Raw genomic sequence first — 22,216 nt, 5'->3', positions numbered from 1 at the left:
TATATTCCTCATTTTCTTCGCCAATTAAAGTAAGTTGATATTTGTTCAGATTTTCGATGTAATTTTGGATGAGTAAAAACAGGATTTAAAAAAATTTTCGGCGCTGTTGTACTGCCTCCCACGCACACTTTTAACCGTATGCTATTTATCGTGTCTTGGACAGGCCTGTCGCTATTGGGTCTGCATGGGAGGCCGACGGGACTTCAAGTCGAAGTGACTTCAGGCTGAAATTATGAAAAGTCCTTTCGTCCAATCAAAAACCCCTTCCACAATGTGTTAATTTTTAACATTTCTTAACATCAATTTGAGGCCAAAAATTTATGAAAAAGCCAATAACTGTAAAGTAAATAAAGATGGCGGCAGCCGTGGCCGACTGGGGTAAGGCATGCGTATCCAACACGAGATTCGTGCGCTCAAGTCCCACTTCGATCGCGGTTGGAGGGGTCCCAGTGTCATCCGCCTCCTCAAGGTGGACCCGGCTGCGGAGAAATGGACGAAATTACACTCCCAACGGTTGATCCTGCATTAAGCAGGACCGGGCGCTTATAAAAAAAATGAAGATGGTGAAATTGAGAAAATCTTGAAAATAATCATATTTTGTGATTTTTCGAGAAAATGTTCGGCTTGAAATCCATTAGGCTTGATGTCCGGCATCCGTCGCTGTGATTTGTGTGTAAACACAAATATAATCCGTATAGTTTCAATCAAACATAGCTAAACTCGTTATCTAAATTCGACCAAACTGAACCTTGAATTACCATTTTGATTATAACTGTACATAACTAAATTGGTTTCTAATATTAGTTATGGCAGCAAAAGAGCTGCTCTCGTCGCGTTACATCCGCGAAGGAGGAGAACTTTACGAAAAATTCTGTCGAGACAGAGATCTTCCATTGATGTTCCCACCGGCACCCAGTCAGCAAAGAATCGACGTTTTCGAAGGATCTATTTCAAACACTCCTGAAAGATCTTAATTGTGCACAGGTCAGCATGAACCTTAGGTAAAAAAAATGTACCTGAAGTTTAAAAAACCATACGAACAACCGGGGTTATGCTATGATACACGAACAACCGGGGTCATGCTACAGGTTTGAGATCTATCTACTTAACAATCCCCACCTACGGTATCTACAAGCATGTCCATCCCTCTAACGAAATAGACTTTTTTGTCTTTCGAACAAGGCAGATTACGTTTCATTAAGTTCTAGTTTAATAAGAGCTGCAATTTAGAGCATTTTTTGTTTTTGAAATTTATAGATTTCCTGCATTCTGATTGGTTGAAAAAACTATTTTATTGAAGTATCTAATCAAAAATTATCCTCCCCTTACTTAGCGTATAGTCAAGTACATACCATATATATATCTCATGTTTGAATTAATCTTGGCTTTTTACTTTTACTCTTTTGGAACTCAACATGCCATTATCAGGGATCGGAAACCAATTAAATACTTTTTTAAACTTTTTTTGCACTAATTTAATTTTAAAAAAGTTACACAAAAAATATTTTTATGCGTTGGTTTGCACTAAAAACAGCAAAATAGTTTTTTAAAAAAACAAGTGAACTGGAGTTTGTGATTAAAAACCTGCCAAACTTGACCATGCGCGGATAAAATCCTGTTAGGCTGAAAGCTTTTTCAGTATTTTGGAACCAAAACTGCGTGATTGTCAGAAAATACAGATGGAAAACGTGCATAAAAGTTGGTTTATGCGTATATAAGACGGAATTTGAAAGTTTCTGCAATAACTTTTTTAAACTGCTCTGGCCATTAAACAAATTTCAAAAAAAAACACTGATGAAAATTCAAAAATATATAACAATCGACCACTTAGCCGACGAAAATTGAATAATTTCAAGTAGAACTGAAAATATAATAGCTGTCATAAAAAACTTTGAAGGTAAAAAAAATTATTCTGAAAAACTTGGCATTTTGTGCGATCCAGAATGAAGCGTAAAATTTATGCTTCGTTTAAAAGGACTCCAAATTAGGACACAAAGCCGATAAAATATAAGCCGAATTCATTTAAGCCAAAGATAATTTTTAATCGAAATAAAAAACAAAAACAGCAAAATATAAAAATCAAGGCTAGTAAAATAGTAAAATACTGAACTACATTGCAAATTGCTTACAAAAAATCAATTATACGATTGGCAGCAAATCCGACGAAACATAAGCAGACAAACTATAAGCCGACATATTGTGGATAGGAATATTTCCAGCTTGAAAAAAACAGGTCCTGGTCACCTTTGCAGTCCAAAAATTGCGTACAAAAAATCAATTATACGATTGGCAACAAAGCCGACAAAACATAAGCAGACAAACTATAAGCCGACATATTTTTGATAAGAATACTTCTTGTTTGAAAAAAAAAAACGGTTCCTGGTCACCTAAACCTGGATACATTTGGAACCTATGACCTTTGCAGTCCCAGGCGTATTCTTCGCCACCAGGCTAAGTGCCAGACTTTCACAGAAGTTTGAATTCATTATGAACCATGATTCAAGTGATTCTGTTACACAAGTAGTTGACACGAAGAAAGTCTATATTACGGTTTGAAGCTCTTCCCCCCCCCCCCCCCCATCATTCGAATTTCAAATTTAAAAAACTAATTTTACAGGAAAATTTAAATGATGAACAAACTTACTATTGAAAACACACTTGTTCTTCATACCTTACTTCGTAACATCACGCATTCATGAATAATTACACGTTAGACAATAAAAAAAATGGAAATTTCGAAATGTGGGGAGAAAGTGGAAAAGAGCCTGGTTTGTAAACGCCTGCTAATCCAAAGCGTAAAAACGCAGAAACATATTTTAGTTACTAAAAAAACAAAGAAACGGTGCGTTGCTTGTGTAAAAAAGAAAACTATTTTTATCAACTCTCGAGCCAGTTAAGTTTCGTTTGTGGGGAGCATAATTTCAATTTCATATTGCAAATTAATTGGCAAAAGATAATAAATGCAAATCAAAAGTCGAGCTTAAAAATAATACAGAAGAGTGAGGCCACATTAAATAAAACAAGACTGCTCGTATCAGGGCGAAGGCCTGAATGTTCCGACTGCCTTTTAAGGTTTATGGAGCAGCAGTAATAGCATACAAAAGTTAAATGAAATAAAATAAAATGAAATTTTTTTCTAAAATTTGAAACTTTTTTGTGAAAATCATCCCCCCACACGCCATATAAAGTACAAAAAGAGAGATTTCGTTCCTTGTAACGAATCAATTAAGGCAAATAAGCTTCGTTCAACCAATTTGGAACGATTTATAAGACGGATTAAATCTCCGCTTACGCGTTAATAGCGCGAAATATATCGCGCGTTAATTGTCCCCAATTGGTCAAAATGGCAATCTTTAAACCCTCATAACTCTACGAAAAATGATCACAGGTGAAATATCTTTTCAAATTTAAGCTCAGGACAACAATACCTTTTGAATGATATAAAAAAATTCCATCAAAAATGGCTAGTTAAAAAGTCGAAATTTGTCTGAAGAAAAAAAAACCACCCCGAGCACAAATATTCCGTTGCTTTCGTATCGAAAGTCGGAACAATAAATAAAGAAATAAAAGATACAAAGGAAAACAGTGAACTCTCATTCCGTCCGTTAAAGAACACCAAAAGCATACCACAGCAAAAACCACCTTTGTTGCAGTATTTGGTAAACATAGCAAACAAACGGCAGGAAAAGTGTCAATTAATTAAAATGAATTAAAACGATTGACTATTTTCGAGGATTTTTCAACTTTCGAAAAAAATATATACATAAAAACCGAAGTTCTTAAATTTCAACATTTTTTTATGATTGACCCAATTTTCAAAAAACTAACCCATTAGAGAAAACTGAGTCAAAAAATGCTTTTATTCGCTGGGACATGTAATAATTAAAATACACTTGGTAAAAAAATGCTTTCAGCTTTTTCGCATCATTTACACTTTCTTAATTTGCCTATCATCTAGTAAATGATCTTGAATTGAACTCAAAAAAGCATATTTACCTAAGGGCAGTCAAATTATCATATCGATTGAAACCAAAACGATTAAAATAAAAAATATCCAAAAACAATTGAAAAAAAAATTAACAAGATGCAAGAAAAGTGAACTATAAGATTTCATAATTTCTAGTTTTTTCTGTAATCAATAATTTTTTCTGGATAAAAAGTTCATAGGTTAATCAATCAGGTCTAGATAAGATACTACATTATAGAAATTTCTCAGGGGCGCTTCAACAGGTAGAATTACCTTCCGCGCATGCTCAAGTTGGTGGTCTGTCAATGATAAGTTTGCAATGATATGAATGCACTTCTTTTGTTATTAGAGCATTTCAAGACTTTTCCCGGTAATCATCGCGACCTATATAAGAGTCTGAACTACGTTCATCGACTCTTAACAAACGTAGCATCAACAGCGAAATGTTCAAGACAAACTTAAGGACTTTTTTCTAGACCAAAAAAAACAACACCACACGCCCTCAAGGAGAGTTTTCACTGTGATCATTGACATTTAACAAGCGGTTTAACTAACTTTCATCTCATTTTTACTTTATCAAAATATTGAAACATTAGAGAATTAGCAATCAACTTTTAAGTCAAACTACCAGTTTATCAAACAACTAAATGCGCTATTGCGGCAAATTAGACATGTCCTTACGGTAAAAACTTGATGGCACGAGACAGATAGGTTGTTAAACAGATCCTTTACGATGCAGAAACAGACATTGATTCCAAGGATGCGAATGCCACCGAAAAACAAAAACAAGAAGATTATGAAGCCGAAGTAGTTGTATATCGAGCACTTGAAAATTTGAGCGAGCACATTTTTGTGTTTCATGGTCTTAAATACAGCCACAGGCAACTTTGCAACCTTTCTGGGAAAACACCCACGAAGAAAAACCTGGACGCAGACGAAGGTGAACATGATTTTGTTGTATTTGGGCCTGATTACATAGGATTGATAGAAGTCAAGAACCCATCAGTCCCACCGGTTAGAACAATCAAAACGAATGACAGTATTGAGGAAAGCCCTGACAATGTTCCTGGTGAAGCAAGAAACGAAGTGAAGAATCAATCACTATCTCAATCATCAACGAGTAATTCGACGTCAAAAAATCCCATTATGGGTGCGCTTAAAAAAGCTTCCACACAATTCGACAGAGGAATGAAAATTCTAGAAGGAATTTCTCATTCAACTCAAACGGAAGGTGGAGCTTTTTCCGCCATCCACGTTTTCCGTTTAGTTGCTTTACCGAATATTAGCAAAAACCAAGCTAATAACATGGAACTAAACAGCCCGGCTAATATTGATGTCATTTACAGAGACGATTTCAAAGACTTCAAATCATTTTGGGTGCAATCAAAAACTAAACAAACTAATCTCCAGGGAAAAGCAAATAATTTTTCGGGTAACATAAAAACAATACGGAACGTCATAATGCGTTTGTTTGCGTCGGATAAAGGTAAAGTCTGCGAAAAAAACCTTAGCTTGACAGAATGTGTCAAGGAGATTGATCGGAAACTAAGAAATTCAGAAATCACATTCAGAGGTAAAAACACTCCTCCAAATCCATCTGTGATCGAAACAAGTGAATTAAACGATCTACCATTTGTGGTGAAAGGAATCAACATATTCAAAACCTGTCTACAGTTGAACTATATCACAACTGATCAACAAAAAGCATTTGAAGATAACAGCTACCCTATTGTAATAACTGGCGCAGTTGGGTCAGGCAAAACGCTGGTTCTACTGGCTAAAGCTATTCACCTAATTTTGACGCAACCCGGCACGAAAATTTTTATTATGACTCACAATAACAATGAGCTAGTTAGCTATCCTGAGATATTCAAAACAGCTGGGATTGCAGTCTATGAACGAGACTCCGGGGACGAAATAAAAAGGGCGCAATATCGCAATAGGTGGCAACTTTGAGAACTATTAAAATAGAGCATGTATTAAACTTGAGAACTATAAGGCATAATATATTCATTTCATGTTCAGCCAAGTGTTCATACTTCTAAGATATTTTTGTATATACATTATTCTGCCAGACGAAATTGGTTCAAAAACTAAAGTTTACGCTCCTTTTGCCAGATGATTTGGCTTTGAAAATCATTAACATAACCAACAGACAGTTGGAAAAGAGTCAATGAATCTAAGGAAACAAAATATTCGAATTCCAAAGTAAACAAGACTACTCGTATCAGGGCAAAGCCCTGAATGTTCCGACTGCCTTTAAGGGTTTTATGGAGCAGTAATAACATTAAAAAATTAAATGTAAGAAAAAATAAAATGCAAAAAAAATTTTTCTAAAATTTGAATTTTTTTTTTGTGAAAATCATCCCCCCACACGCCATATAAAGTTCGCTCCTTGTAACAAATCAATTATGGCAAATAAGCTTCTTTCAACCAATTTGGAACAATTTTAAGACGGATTAACTCTCTGCTCACGCGTTAGTAGCGCGAAATATATCGCGCGTTAATTGTCCCAAATTGGCCAAAATGGCAATCTTTAAACCCCCATAACTTTATGAAAAATGATCACAGGTGAAACATTTATTCAAATTTGAGCTCAAGACAACAATACCTTTCGCTTGATAAAAAAACAATCCGTCAAAAATAGCTAGTTAAAAAGTCGAAATTTGTCTGAAGAAAAAAACCACCCCGAGCACAAATATTCCGTTACTTTCGTATCGAAAGTCGGAACAAAAAATATGGCCTCAATCCTCTTTGAATTTCAAGAATATTCCATGGCTGCGCTTCAATTCAACACGGGTGTTATTGTGCGCGTAAATCTTTGTTTTGCCGCTAATTTAGACCTTTCTGTTTTTGAAGTTGATAGTTTTCTTGACAAATCGTGAGATATTTGTCTTAATTGGGGAAGTCTGAGCTTCTTTTTTGAGTCTGTCAATCAATGATCATTTATTATTTTTTTTTACACTGGTCTGCTAAAAGACTCAATTTTCACTTTTTATGCTACAAGATTGGTCGGCTAAACGATCGGATCCACTGAATATATTCCTAAGTGCATTCATAAAAGCATTTATATGTATGAATGCACATTTGTAGTTACAAGAGCATTTTAAGACTTTTTCTTGAAAAAAACGAACAAAAAATCACCAAGACGTATACAAGAGTCTTCACTACGTTCAATGAAACTTTATAAATACTGTTTGAAATATAACAAAGAGTTATACAGCTATCTAACTTGAATCTGCCTCCTATTGTAATATAATATATCACCGTAAAAAGAAGCATGTTCGTAGAGCATGACATCATCATCTACCACTTTCCGTCTGCAAAATATGCTCCTATGCCAGACGTTCAAAAAAAATGGGCGAAGTTTTTTGAACAATGTAGAAATTCCGCTGACTTTAAGCTGTATGTGTTCGTAGACGATTACCAAAAACTAGTAACAGAAAAACTATATTTTGATGAAAAAGTGTTCTATAAAGAGTGGAGTTGCTTGGCAGTGGATTACACTCAACCAAGTGATGAAAATGATCGTTCACAGTTACAGAAATGGTTGACAGATGACACAAATACAATCAATTTTACAATTCATAGGCTAGGAAGAAGCTATAGAAACACACACAATATTGTTTCTCAACTCAAACAAATTCGTGGGAAATATATGGAGCAAAATCAGCAAAATATAGAAGATGGAGGAGAACAGCAACTTCAACTGACGCATGTCCCACAACATGGACACTTCATTCATGGACCTCAAATCATTGTCAAAATATACCGGGTACTGAATGAACTTACAGACAGATCCGATCACTTGTTTCTGGACAAGCTGATTAACAGAGAATCCAAGATGTACCAAGATTGCGATATGAATTGTGCATTTTTATTGGACTACACTCCACATGTACTTCGTTTTGAGCAATCACTAAATTTTAAGACCAGAGTTTACATTTTTAGGGTCTTTTTACTATTTCATTCTGCGCAAACTTCCTAATTTTGCGATTTGTAATATTCGAATCATAAATGGCCCCATGTCCATGTAAACATTCCCCCAACTTTGTTTTGGGCAGAATAAGTAAAAATCGGAGGCAGATCAATAAGCAGAATGGGTCCAAGAGCAAAAAGCAAATTTTTTAAAACTTTTTTAAGCTAATCGGCAAAAACAAGTGTTACAATTGTCAATATTACCCAAGAAGCGAAAAATTATGCATAAATTGAGTAACTTGAGCAATAATTTCCTTGGTAGTATTGAAGTTTCCAATAATTGTTTTGATCGGTAAGCCCTTATAAATCAAAATTCAACTGTTTTTCTGCTCTTAGACCCTTTCTGATCTTAGACCATTCTGCTCATTGACTGGCCACCAAAAAAACCAGACTAAACTTGAACTTGAATTCATTTACCAGCTGCAGTCAAAAGTTATCTAATTTTAATAAACTAGAAACTGCCTGGAGGGGTCATTGAAGAGTATTTCAACTCAACGAGCAATCACCCGGGTAAACGGTGTCACTACATCAACCAATCACATTTGTTCATCGTGTCTGGTAAATGGCACTAAATTTAAGTTTCTGGTAAAAAGTTGGTCTGCTGAAAAGTCGTCCAACCACTTGAATTCAATTGAAATTCGATAAGGCTCGGTGGCTAGAAAATTTGACGATAAGCAAATTAGACGCGACCTTTCGCTGACTACGGGGAGGGTTCTCATGCTGGAGGGACCGAATGCTTGAAAAACTTCAACCAACCAGAATCGCTAAGTTTTCCTATTGGCTAAATGCCTTTCTCACAAAATCGATGTCAAGATTGACAGAAAATGTAAATATAATAGATTCAGATCTAATAAGTGCAGATATAAAAAAAAATCGTTTTTCAATTTTTCGTAAATCGGTACTCTTGAAATACTAAAATTGTCCCAATCCACTTTCCATCAGGCATTTGAAAATTCATCGGTGTATTATCTAATCGGTCAATATTAACACTAATGGCCTGCATTTATTTGCTTTTTCGCGATTTCCCTCAGATTTTTTGAATACTCAATTCTGAATGGCTGAAAAGAAGCTAAAATAAATTTCCGTCTAAGAGCTTTGCGTCTAAGTTTCTGTCACCCATATGGTTCATTGAGAGGGTAAATAACACATCAGAAGGAAAACAAGCAGTCTTTATTCTGTGCCGAAAAAATTGTCTCTTAAAGTTATAACTCGTTTTGTAATACAGTGATTGCTTAAATGAAACTTAGGGCCCTCAGATAAAATACAGGGATAATCGGAGTGGAGATCTTTCCAGCAGCAAATGGTGTGATAGGTCAGTAAATCAAAACCTCAGTAAACCATTAATGGGTGGATCAGATCAGTTAGTCGAAAATGCATTATTCAATTAAGTAATCAAATTGACAGAATACTGAGATTTCTTCAAAAAGACAATTTGGCCAAATTAAATAAAATAAATAAAGAAATAAAAGAAACAAAGGAAAACAGTGAACTCTCATTCCGTCCGTTAAAGAACACCAAAAACACCAAATACTTTTGTTGCAGTATTTGGTAAACATAGCAAACAAACGGCAAGAAAAGTGTCAATTAATTAAAATGAATTAAAACGATTGACTATTTTTGAGGACTTTTCAACTTTCGAAAAAATATATACATAAAAAACCAAAGTTCTTAAAATTCAACATTTTTTTATGATTGACTCAATTTTTTAAAAAACTAACCCATTAGAGAAAACTGATTCAAAAAGTGCTTTTATTCACTGGGACATGTAATAATTAAAATCCACTTGGTAAAAAAATGCTTTCAGCTTTTTCGCATTATTTTCACTTTCTTAATTTGCCTACCATCTAGTAAAACATAGGCGCTACGCGCAATACACCGAAGGCATAGAAACTGAAGCAAAAACCAAACAACTTGAACAACTAATAATTGAAGAATAACAGTTCTAGAACAAAAAATCGTACTAATACATGTATACACCAAAATTTTGCTATATCGAGAAAGAGCCTGAAATAACAGTTCTAGAACTAAAAATCGTACTAACACATGTATAGGTTAAATTTTTGATATATCAACGAAGATCATAAAATAACACTTCTAGAACTAAAAATCGTACTAACACATGTATACACCAAAATTTTACTATATTGACAAAGGGCCTGAAATAACAGTTCGTGAGCTAAAAATCGTACGAACACATGTATACACCAAAATTTTGCTATATTGGCAAAGATCATGAAATAACAGTTCGAGAGCTAAAAATCGTACTAACACATGTATACGTCAAATTTTTGCTATATTGACAAAGATCATGGAATAACAGTTCTAGAGCTAAAAATCGTATTAACACATGTATACACCAAAATTTTGCTATATTGACAAAGATCATGGAATAACAGTTCGAGAACTAAAAATGGTACTAACACATGTATACAATAAAATTTTGATATATTGACAAAGATCATGAAATAACAGTTCGAGAACTAAAAATCGTAAGGAAGAACAGATAATTAAATAAATAAAGATGAACAAATAAAGAAACAAACATACGCAATCACGTGACATAGCGCGATATAGTCCAGCCCACATGATAATTGATAACTGTGGACGTTATTTGTCGACACTTGACAACAGACAACATTAAAAAAAACCCGTTACACGATACCATAACACCTTGACTAAAGTCTTCGGTGTAATGAACTTGAATTGAACTCAAAAAAGCATATTTACCTAGGGCATTCAAATTATTATATCGATTGAAACCAAATAATCGATTGACAAAAAATATTCAAAAATAATAAATAAAAAAACATTTAACAAGATGCAAGAAAAGTGCTCTTAGACCCTTTCTGATCTTAGACCATTCTGCTCATTGACTGGCCACCGAAAAAACCAGACTAAACGGTGTCACTACATCAGCCAATCACATTTGTTTATCAAGTCTGGTAAAAGGCACTTAATTTAAGTTTCTGGTAAAAATTTGGTCTGCTGAAAAGTCGTCCAACCACTCGAATTAAATTGAAATTCGAAAAGACTCGGTGGCTAGAAAATTCGACGATAAGCAAATTAGACGCGACCTTTCGCTGACTACGGTGAGGGTTCTCATGCTAGAGGGACCGAATAATTGAAAAATTTCAACCAATCAAAATCGCTAAAAGTTCCTATTGGCTGAAAGCATTTTTCTCACAAAATCGAAGTCAAGAATAACAGAAAATGTAAATATAATACATTCAGATATAATAAGTGATATAACAATTTTTTTTCGTTTTTCAATTTTTCGTAAATCGGTATTCTTTGAATATTAAATATGTCCCAATCCACCTTCGATCCGGCATTTGAAATATCATCTGTTTATTATCTAATCGGTCAATATTAACACTAATGGCCTGCATTTATTTGCTTACATTGAGATTTTCGCGAGTTCCCTGAGATTTTTGAATACTCAATTCTGATTGGCTGAAAAGAAGCTAAAATATATTTCCGTCTAAATTTCCGTCTGAGCTCCTGTCACCCATATGGTTCTTTGGGTGGGTAAATAACATCAGAATGAAAACAAACAGTCTTTATTCTGTACCGAAAAAATTGTCTCTTAACGTTATCACTTGTTTTGTAATACAGTGATTGCTTAAATGAAACTTAGGGACCTCTAATGAAAATCAGGGATCGTCGGACTGGAGATCTTTCCCGAAGCAAATGGGTTGATAGGTCAGTAAATCAATACCTCAGTAAACCAGTAACTGGTGGATCAGATCAGTTAGTCGAAAATGCTGAGATTTCTTCAAAAAGACTATTTTTTCCTCGCAACGAAAATTTATTTTAAAATGAACTGAATAAACGCTTGCAATGAGCCTCACAGTTTCAAAATTAGCGTTCTAGCACAGGAAAAAATTTTTTCTATAAAACTTGAATTCTGCGGTACTATGATAGAGTGGTCCTCGAAAAAGAAACTATGATAGACAGGTCCCGCATGCATTTAGCATGTAATAATTTAAAAACTAATTTGTGTAAAAATTATTTTTACGAAAAATTGGCCCAAGTGATCAATCTCCCCCCTAAATCAATTAAGGAGGGAGATTGTTCACTTGGTTAAAATTAATACTTTTCAGCCAATCAGATTTGAGCATAATATATGCAGGCCTTACAGCTTGAATTTGCCATTTAATTTAAGGGGGGAGATTGTTCACACGGGCCAAGAAAAATGCTCGCTCCAACTTATTTTAGGATTTATCAACCACAATTGGGTTAAATTATTTGTCATCAAAACTCAATTTTGGCGTTTTTTTTAAATTTTCCATCTTTAAACGGTGAGAGGGGAGGTTTTAGGAAAAACGAATCAAAAAATTTGTTTGAAAATATGCTGCGACATCTTTCTGAATGGCTAACTCATATATATTAAACAATTTTAGAGCTCCAGATGTCTTATTCTCTAGGGAGCTGGTTATTTTAAAGGAACCATTCTATCATAGTAGTACCAATTCCAAAATTGATGTAATTATTACGTAATTTGGTTTTGATGTTCTGGTGATTTACTGATACGTTGGTTTACAGAACGCACCCTTTAGTCTGGTTACAAAAAACATACCCAAAACTCTTGATTTCGCACTGCTTCGAGGGTAATGGCCCCCCTGTTATCGCTTCTACTGAGTTCACCGTTTGTCACATTATCTTGGAGATGAACAAACACAACTTGAAGAAAAGTTTTCAACCATATCTTTACAATGCGATATCGAGAGCCCGTGTACTGTGTCAAGTTCACCTGATAGTCACTAAAGACGAAGCATTCAGTGAATCCGAAAAAAAATTGGAGGAATTATTGAAATTATTTCCAGATGCAAAAATTAAGGATGAAGCTCAATATGTGGCCGAACTAATGAATTTAATGTACACGTTACCGCCATCATCTCGATGGATTATAGACTTAGACTGAAGCTTTGATATGCCTTCATCAAAACCAAAGAAAAGCTAGTACGACCAGAATCGATTTAAAATTTTCATTTATACAGCGCTAATTTAAATTATCCGGAAAAATCTAATGAAAGTTGAAAACTAAAACGCGTTCTTCTCGAATTGGGTTGAATTTAGACAAAAACTTATGAATACAAAAGTTGCTTAGAATTATAGTAGAATTAATATGGTGTTTTTTTTTCGAAATTCCGGTCCAAAATTTTACCCCAAAAACGACCATTTCTGGCATTTTTAGTCAATCAACAATTACGCCAAAACTATCGGTTCAACTGCTGACAAAATAGTATAAAAATAAGCCTATTATTTAGCTCAAAAAATTGAGAAGGGTATAATCTCCAAAAATTGGCGCAAAACATTTAAAAAAGCTTTTGTATAAAAAATTGGTATTTTATATTAAAAAAATGTCATTTTTTGACTATCAAACTAAAATGAGTTTATTTAAACAAAACTGAGACGATTATACTCTTTTCAAACTTTGCTGAAATTTTTGTCGTAACTGTTGATTGACTAAAAATATTCCCAAAATGGTCGTTTTTGGGGTAAAATTTTGGACCCGTATTCCGAAAAATAAATAACACCAAGTTAATTTTGCTAAAATTCTGGGCAAGTTTTATCTTCATAAATTTTTGTCTAAAGTCAACCCAATTTGAGAAAAACGCGTTTTATTCGTTTTGTCGGGATAATTTAAATCAGCACTGTATTAACTCATCTTCAATTCATCCACGAACCAACAATTACAGACACCCAATACATTACATTATTTCATGTATTTAGTTATTTAAATAACTAGACTCTAAAGCGCCAGTGAACTCGAAGAGAACCGAAAAAAAAGGTTTTCAGATATTGAGCTTCAGCGAAAAAAATAGATGGCATTAACGTTCTTTCAATTTCAAGTCGCATTTATAAAGGACAATTTTATATTAAAAGTCCAGCGAGCTGAGAAAACCGAAAAAAACTACACTTGAGCGTGTTTTGTTTTCTGAAAAAACCACGACCTAAACGAAAGTCTTCCAGGTCCCCAATGTGATTTCCCGACACAAAGCTCTACATTACTTGCTTTTTGAGCCAGGTCTTTGCATCGTTCCAACCACTCACTCTCCCATGCCTTGATCGTAATTTTCGGCGGCTTTACATGAGTTTTAATTTCATCTCGGACTATTTTGCGCCACGATTTTCTGCTACCACCTGGGGATCGTCGCCAGGCGTCTCCTTTTTCAAACTCTATGGCAGCATTCGGGATCTCTGAGTGGTCCAAACGAAGAAAACGACCGAGCCACTTCAGCCTTCCGAGTTGTATGGTCAATGCTAACGTTTATCCAGTTCGGCCTTAAGTCTGATGTTGTAGGTTGTATCAATTGTGGGAATCTTTCGCAAGCACCTACTTTCAAGACATTCATTCTTTTGTTATCAGATTCTTTGATGGGCCAAGTTTCGGCTCCATGAAGACGAACACTTCTGAAGCAGGCTTTGTAGATTTCGACTGCCTTTCCTATCCGGCTTTTGACCTCTTTTGATATATCTCATTCAGTTGGATCCTTCTTCTCAAATAAGTAAAGTCTTCTACTCTTTCTATTTCTTGGTTGTTGACTTGACAATAAAATTCTGGACAATGGTGTGAGAGCACAACTTGGTCTTGTCAATATTTATTTCGAGTCCAACGCACGCTGCGTTTTCGGCCATTCGATCAAGGAGCTTCCATGCGTCTTCCGGGTTATCGGCGAGCAGACAGATGTCATTTGCAAAATCCAGATCCGCAACAACCATATCGTCTAGTGCGACCCCAACATTTTTTTTCTTAGAGGGCTCTAGATATTGCCCAGTCGATGATCAGATTAAAAAGAAAGGGCGACAAGATTGAACCTTGTCTGACACCACAGAGAATACTAAAACTTCTTTGAATGCTATTATAGACTCCCAATTGACTGTAAGCTTCAGTGTACATAGATTTCAAAAGATTTATTAGACTAACTATCAGTTCAAGGTTACAACAAGTTTTTCCGATGCACTCTCTATCTACACTATCGAATGCTGCTTCGAAGGCAACAAGTATAAGATTTGTGTATCTTTTATAAAGTTATCATTGTTCGAAGATCTGGCAAATTGAGAACACCTGGTCTCGGCAGCCTCTTGTGGGTTTAAAACCTGCCTGGTTTTTCCTTGCATAACTCTCGTATGCTGGCTCAAATCGATTTTTCAGTAACGCTTCGAGAACTTTAAAGGCGACTTACAAGCAGGGATACTCCTCTGTAGTTGCCACAATCCAATTTAATGCCTTTTTTGTGTACCAGTACTATTTCAGCTGTTTTCCAGTGTTGGGGAATTTTATTCTGTACCAGAATTTACTAAGGAGATCGGTAAGCTTGTAGGAAATTTCTTCGCCACCATTTTCCAGCAGTTCTGGGGATCTGGCGTCGACCCCTCCAGCCTTATTTTGTTTAAGTTTTTGAATGGCATTGGATACCTTCAAAGTGTTGTGGTTCAGAGTGGACAATTTCGAGGCGCTGCGCACCGATTGAATGCATTTCCAATGGGTCTGGAGCTGGTATATCAAGAAGCATTCCGAAATGCCGGGCCCATTCTTCTACGCGCACTTTCGCGTCAGTTATCAACTCGTCGTTTAAATATTTCAGGGTATCGGTGATCTGGGTTTTTCCTTTGCCTGCTAGCTGCTTTTTTTTACAATGGAATATAATTTCCGAAGGTTTCTTGATTCGTCAGCCAGGACAAGTTCTTCGGTCAATTTACTGTAATATGTATTTTTAGACATTGCGGACTTTTCGTTTAACTTCTTTGCGTAGTTTCGCCTTTGTCAATTTGTTTCTGGCTCTGGCACGTTTTTCAACTACGTTCATTGTTTCATTGCTAAGCCAGGGACTTGGTTTTCGTTTAGTTAAGCCAAGGGTGTTTTCAGCTTCCTTGTGTATTGTGGATTTTAATTCGACTCACGGTTTTTCGATGTCGATTTCATCATTGAGCGATGGCTTTCCTAATGCTGATTTGCACTTGTTTGGCAGTTTCTAACTTTTTTATGGCAGATGTATTGTATTTCACCTTTTTCACATGCTTAGTATACGCTTTCAGCCTGAGGCGAACACGCGCTCGCAGTAAACGCATCTGTAAAACTGGATCGCCACTTTCGGGATACCATAATATATTCTGTTTGATTTCTAGCACGGCGGTCATTTGAGGAATGTTTATTTTTCGGAATGCTGCATTACAGATTACAATACCGTTAAGGACTACAAAATTTGCAAGACTCCAAGTCCAAAACGCCCGATATGCTTCTTTTCGCCGTCAAGCGGTTCGGCTACCTTGGCATTTAGATCTCTGCCTCTAGGAAGTATATCTTTTCGAGGAGTCCTCTTTATCTGCAATTTATGCTTCTTCATTCGGGGCATAGACACAAACAACGGAGAACGCCACTGACTTAGCACAACTCTCAAGAAACAGATTCTTGCGCCAAAATCTTTCCATTCCATGTAATGGTTCGCCAGACAGCTTTTGATGTCAATAGCTACACCATATAACCCTCTATTTTCTTGGTACCAGGAGCAGTAGAGTTTGTAGCTCGCCTCGTCTCTCGAATTGAGGAGGGTTTTCATTAGCTCTCCTTGAATTCGTGTTTCGATAAGCCTGAAGATCCTCCACTAGTAGTGACGTTGATTCGGGTTTTAATAGCGTTCTTACATCTCATGATGCAAATTTTACAGTCTTCCCAAATGAAAGTCTTCCCTTCGTTCAATGACATTGAATCAAAAAATGCTCTGAAGGCAACTGACAAGACTACGCATATTTTATGTAACCTTCAGACTTTCATAAGAAGTGATTAACCTGAACCAATGCACACTTTGTATCGTTTTTAACCACGCTTATGTTCAAGACTATAACAAAAATAATATAGGGAACAGACATTTGGAAAGGTGACAATGTACGCAAAAAAGCCGAAAAATCAAATAGTTACTTAAAAAGTATTTCAAAAGAAAAAACAACTGGTCTAAAATTGTTAAGGTCAATTTCGATTTTAGTTTCAAGTCAATTCCGTTTTATTTCTTTTGTAGCACGCAATTGCATCCCATTTATTGAAGCCGAGTAAAAAAATTTATGATGAATATCAAAAACAATCCAAATAAGTAGATATACGGAGCTTCACAAAAACTAATTGCCTAATTCATTTCTGGATGAAACTATGATGAAAATGGCTTTTAATCGTACTGAAATTTGCCAAGCAAAAAAACTTATGGTTACATCGTTATTTTCGAAGCATGAAACTGATGATTGAAGATAGCTGAATCTACAAAACACTGGGAAGAAGACAGCCAAATGAAAAAAAAACAAGAAAAACATTCCAGAGACAAGCATTTTTTAAACATTTCAAAGACAAAACACAGGCAACATACAATTAGAATAGAGTCAATGAAGGCAAGAAAATAAAAAAAAATTAAATTCGAGCTTCCAAGCCAAAAAAAAACTTATTGGCCTTAAGCTTTTTGAATTTCAAGAACACTTTATGATTGATTTTTTTGCTAAAATTAACTGAATTTGAAATAACTAGATCGATAGGTAAGTTTTTCGGTTCCCAAGCTTATCACCCCCGCGCTTTTTAACCCCCTTTTTCGTAACCCCATCTCCCTCTCTCATATAACCCCGGAATTAAATAACCCCACAACAATTTAACCCCGTTTTAAAAACACTTGCTAGAATCAAAGTAAAACGTATTTGAAAAGGATTTGGAACCATAGCCTCCGTAAACATCAAAGCTTTAATTGCGAAAAACTTTGCGAAACAACGAAATAACATGCAAGCTGCTAAATGCGGTTTAGATTTGAACAGAAATGACCTTCCGATAGTATAGACTTTGATCTCAACTTGAAAACGAACTTAAAATCTACAAATTAGTAACCGATATCGATTAGATTTTTCAAAAAATGAACATGATCTTGCATAAACTCCAGCCAATAATAAATGGTCTTGCAGATTAATTGACTGAATTTAATTGAATTATGGAATGAAAACTGGTTATGACCAAAAAGTTGATCTAAGCCGATCTTTTTGAGTTCAAATACCGATCATTTTAAAGTAAAACTTAACTAATTTTTCTAACCATCTACTGTTTGTCAATTTTTTTTTTAAATAACGGTATACAACGCAATGTCTGAAGGGTTTGCCAGCCCCTAGTCCCAACCTAGCGTCCCATCCAAAGGAGCTATTGTTCCGGGATTAAATTGCTAAAGACAGCATTTTCCAAATGCTAGTCAAGTCAAGGCGTTTTTCATGTCTCCGGGAGGCTGCAAGGAGACGTCTTTTCAGTAAAAAGTAACATAAAAAGTTTTAATTTAAAAACATATGCAAAGAAGAAGAGAACAATCATTTAACTCAAGTTCGCCATAGCGCCAAAGAACTGCAAATCAGTTTGTTCTTCGTAAACATGCATAAAACTCTTCTTTTTCATTTAGCACCCGGTACTTTTTCTTTTTTGTAAATTGGTGCCCACTCGAGCCGTTACAGAATTTAAATTTTTGGACGGAAGCGTCTATTTGCAAATTTGCAATCACTGTCCATATACTGGGATGCGTTTCACTGAAAACTGACTGTAAGACATAATGCCAGTCCTCTACAGAATTTGTTGTTCTGGCCAAACTGGATGATGCCGCATCTCTTTGATTCCATAGTGAAGTAGGGAATATGACTTCTCGATTCGGGGACTGGACTTTTTATCTACTTGGATCCAAAATAAAGGCATAGATCGTCAACTTTTGCGATTTTTCCGACTCTTGTATGGTACACGATCGCATACTATTTGAATTTCTTCGACTACTTAATCGTATAAATTTCCTATTTCTTCTTCTTTTTCGAAAGTCAGTGAGGGAAAAATTTTAGAAGCTTAAGTTAACTCGTGGTTTGTTTTGTTATCTTGTTTTAATCCGAGTTCCGCGATTTTTCTTATATAACTTTGTGAAAGGTGAAAAAACATCCCCAGAGCTTGGACTCTGGAAAACTTTACTGAAACGCTTGAATAGCGGCTTGCTGAAAATCAAGCAAATCTTTTTCAGGCAAACTATCAAGGGCTAAATTTTTTAGGGATTCTAAAAACCGGTGGTAGGTTTTCGTTTTATTTGGTAGAAACGCACATATACAAGCGAAGGCTATTCCTGAGAGACTAATTTTTATAGAGTAAAGTTGATAAAACAACTTTGTGGTGACTTTGAACTTTCCGTCAGCCAACCAAAAGTTGGAATTTTCCAGCACACGTAGCGTTTCAGTGTCGGCGAATAAAATTATCCTCTCATGATCACTTTGTCCGCTGTCAAATCTAATAAAATTTTTGAAAAGTTCGGGTATTTCGAAATTTCTGCTTGCTGAGGAGACTGGCAAGACTTGTTCTCGTTGCTTGCGCACTCGCTGCGCAGTTCGAACTAAATTTTCTTTTCTTGGTAGGGGTAGCTGAGTGGCAATTTCGTCTGTTATGGGCTGAATTGCAGTTGCGACGGCTGGGGTATTATATCGCTCAGATCCTTGATGTTTTTCAAAACTAGTCCAGCATCAGGTTTGCCCGCGAAAATAACGTGATTAAGTGCACCTCTCGTTTCAATAAAATTTTCTTATCCGTAACTGCTGTTGCGCGGTATTTAAGAGTTGGGTTTTTTTGCGCATTTCCACTTTGTAGTTGTTTTTATTTTTGCCTTTAAGGCAATACTAGTGGCGTAATATCACTAGTATTTGTTTGTCTTTCGAAGATAAAGTCAAATGGAAAACGCTTCAAACAATTTAGCTCATAGAATGGTATAACAATGGTTAAAAATTAGGCAGTATAAGTTTTTGAAAAACTGGCAAACATCTTTTGTTGCCTTCAATTAGCACCATGTAGGTTATCTCGGTTTTAAGCGCGTGAAACAGGAATTATATTTTTGGCTAATCAGGATTATTAGGATTGAAAATGAAAAGAAATCGAGCATAGCCAGCATACAGTTGGAATAGAGTCAATGAGAGCATATTTTTGAAAAATACTTAACTTTCTTCTCTCAAAATTAAAAAAAAGAGATGGCCGCAAGGCTCTTTGAATTTCTCGAAAAAATTATGATTGACACTTTTTGACCACTTAACCAAATTCGAGAAAACTGGATCAATGGTAAACTTTTAATACTGCTGGAAAATTTTATGATTAAAACCCACTTCCGAATCAAGAAGTTGTTCACGTTTTTCGTGACCGTACACATTTGCTGTTCCATAATAGAGCTTGCGTTACTTTAATAAAGGGCAAGAACTGGACTTAAAAAGAAAACAGAAGTAGAAACAAAAAATATCAACATAAAAAAACGGAAAACTCTTACGACCTAATTCAGCGACCTCATTACGTTTACTGAGACTTCAACAAGATTCAACATTTTTGAACCTTCAATTTTCAACAAAAAACATAGCCAGCTGACAGCTGGAAAAGAGTAATGAACGCAAGGAAGCAAAAATTCTGACTTGTCTTTTGAAAACAACGTTTGAATTTCGAAGAAATAGATGGCTTTAATGCTCTTTGAACTTGGTAGAACAATTTATGGTTGACACTTTTTAATAAAATTAACCCAAATTGAGAAAACTGGATCAAAAGATTTAAGCTTTATTTTGCTGGGAGATGTGATAATTAATTTCCATTTTCGAAATTAGAAATCGATCACGTTTTTTCGCGCTATTTCAGCTTTCATAATTGGAGAGTGCACTTTGCCGACCTTCTTGCAAATGAACATAAATTGAAATCAAAAAGTGCATATATACCTAAGGGCATTCATATGTGCATTTCTGAATATGAATGCACTTCTTTTGTTATTAGAGCATTAAAAAATCCATTTAGAGATAACTGAGTCAACAGAACGTTAACGGTCAGAGGTAAAACATCTTTGATGTCTGGGAGTCGATATCTTCAATGGGGCAAAAAAAAATTTTGTGAAAAACTATTATTTCGATCAACAAAAATTGACTGAATAAAAAAACAACACCAACCATAAATAATCCTTTTTCTTCGAAAGTCGAAACAAGAAGTAGAAATAGGCCTCAAATTTGATTCTCACGCCCTAACCACTCACCGACGGATGCTTAAAAGCCCCAAAAACTAGCCACCAATAACGCAGCTACATATGCTAACAAATTGCCAATTCGAAGCCGGAAAATAGGCACTAAATACAAGCAGACACATTAGCATGTAATAAATTGGAGAGCATAAAGCCAAATTATGTATAAATTATGTTTTTCACAAATATTGCGAGATATGTCGAGTTTAAAAAATTCTGAAAATGAGTTTTTATTATTGTACTGATATTTAGAAGCAAAAAACTTTTTTCGGTTCTTTTGAACAATGAGAAATTCATCAACTGTGTTAACTTATTACTAATCGAATTTCAAAGCACATGTGATCAAAAAGCTTTGAAGGTGCCCCAAAAAAAATTCTGAAAATGAGTTTTTATTATTGTACTGATATTTAAAAGCAAATAATTTTTTTCGGTTCTTTTGAACAATGAGAAATTCATCAACTGTGTTAACTTATTACTAATCGAATTTCAAAGCACATGTGATCAAAAAGCTTTAAAGGTGCCCCCAAAAAAATTCTGAAAATGAGTTTTTATTATTGTACTGATATTTAAAAGCAAATAATTTTTTTCGGTTCTTTTGAACAATGAGAAATTCATCAACTGTGTTAACTTATTACTAATCGAATTTCAAAGCACATGTGATCAAAAAGCTTTAAAGGTGCCCCAAAACGTGGCACCAATATTTGCGACTTGGGTTGGAAAAAAGAGAAAGGTCGTAATACAACACTTTGCAACTTTGCTTCGCAAGTTAAAAATTACTCAATTGATCCCATTTACCTGAGCAAAAAAATATCAACCGATTTTGAACAAACTGATACAGTAAGTTTTCAAGCACACGAAAACATGATTTTTTACGCGAAAATGAGACATAAATTCTGTAAATTCTTGAGGTAGTTTATGCCTTAAAATTATTTCTGAAATTGGTAACTTGCTCTTTTTGTTAATTATGTATGTTCCATCTTTTTGTTACTTATTTTAACATAAGAATCCAACCTGTTTCCTTATAAGGAAATCAGACACCCATTTCACATTTGGGTCATCCACGTTTTCTTCTGTTTCCCCGATACCATCATTGCTGCCATTCTTAGAAGCATTTGGACCAGTAGCAGAGTCATATTCAACATCGGCACAACCATTCAATGTACCTAAAAGCAGAAGTTGATTCTCATCATAGCGTACTGCATAAACCAATTTATATTAGTAAAAACAAACTCAAACAATGGACTGATCAGCTGAT

General features: G+C 35.2%; 1 protein-coding gene across 1 annotated transcript in view; it reads right to left on the bottom strand.

The window, feature by feature from the left end:
• The window catches only part of LOC134855260 (GTP-binding protein 1-like), a 51,730-nt gene that overhangs the window by 18,081 nt on the left and 11,433 nt on the right, over positions 1 to 22,216 (bottom strand). Inside the window, exon 6 of the mRNA XM_063871727.1 lies at positions 21,973 to 22,124. Coding sequence (XP_063727797.1) covers positions 21,973 to 22,124 — 152 coding nt within the window. The remainder of the gene's footprint in view (positions 1 to 21,972; positions 22,125 to 22,216) is intronic.

Source organism: Symsagittifera roscoffensis, chromosome 10 (genome assembly GCF_963678635.1).
Source record: "Symsagittifera roscoffensis chromosome 10, txSymRosc1.1, whole genome shotgun sequence".
NCBI classification, from domain to species: Eukaryota; Metazoa; Xenacoelomorpha; order Acoela; family Convolutidae; genus Symsagittifera; species Symsagittifera roscoffensis.
This window is presented reverse-complemented; position numbering and strand designations above follow the sequence as displayed.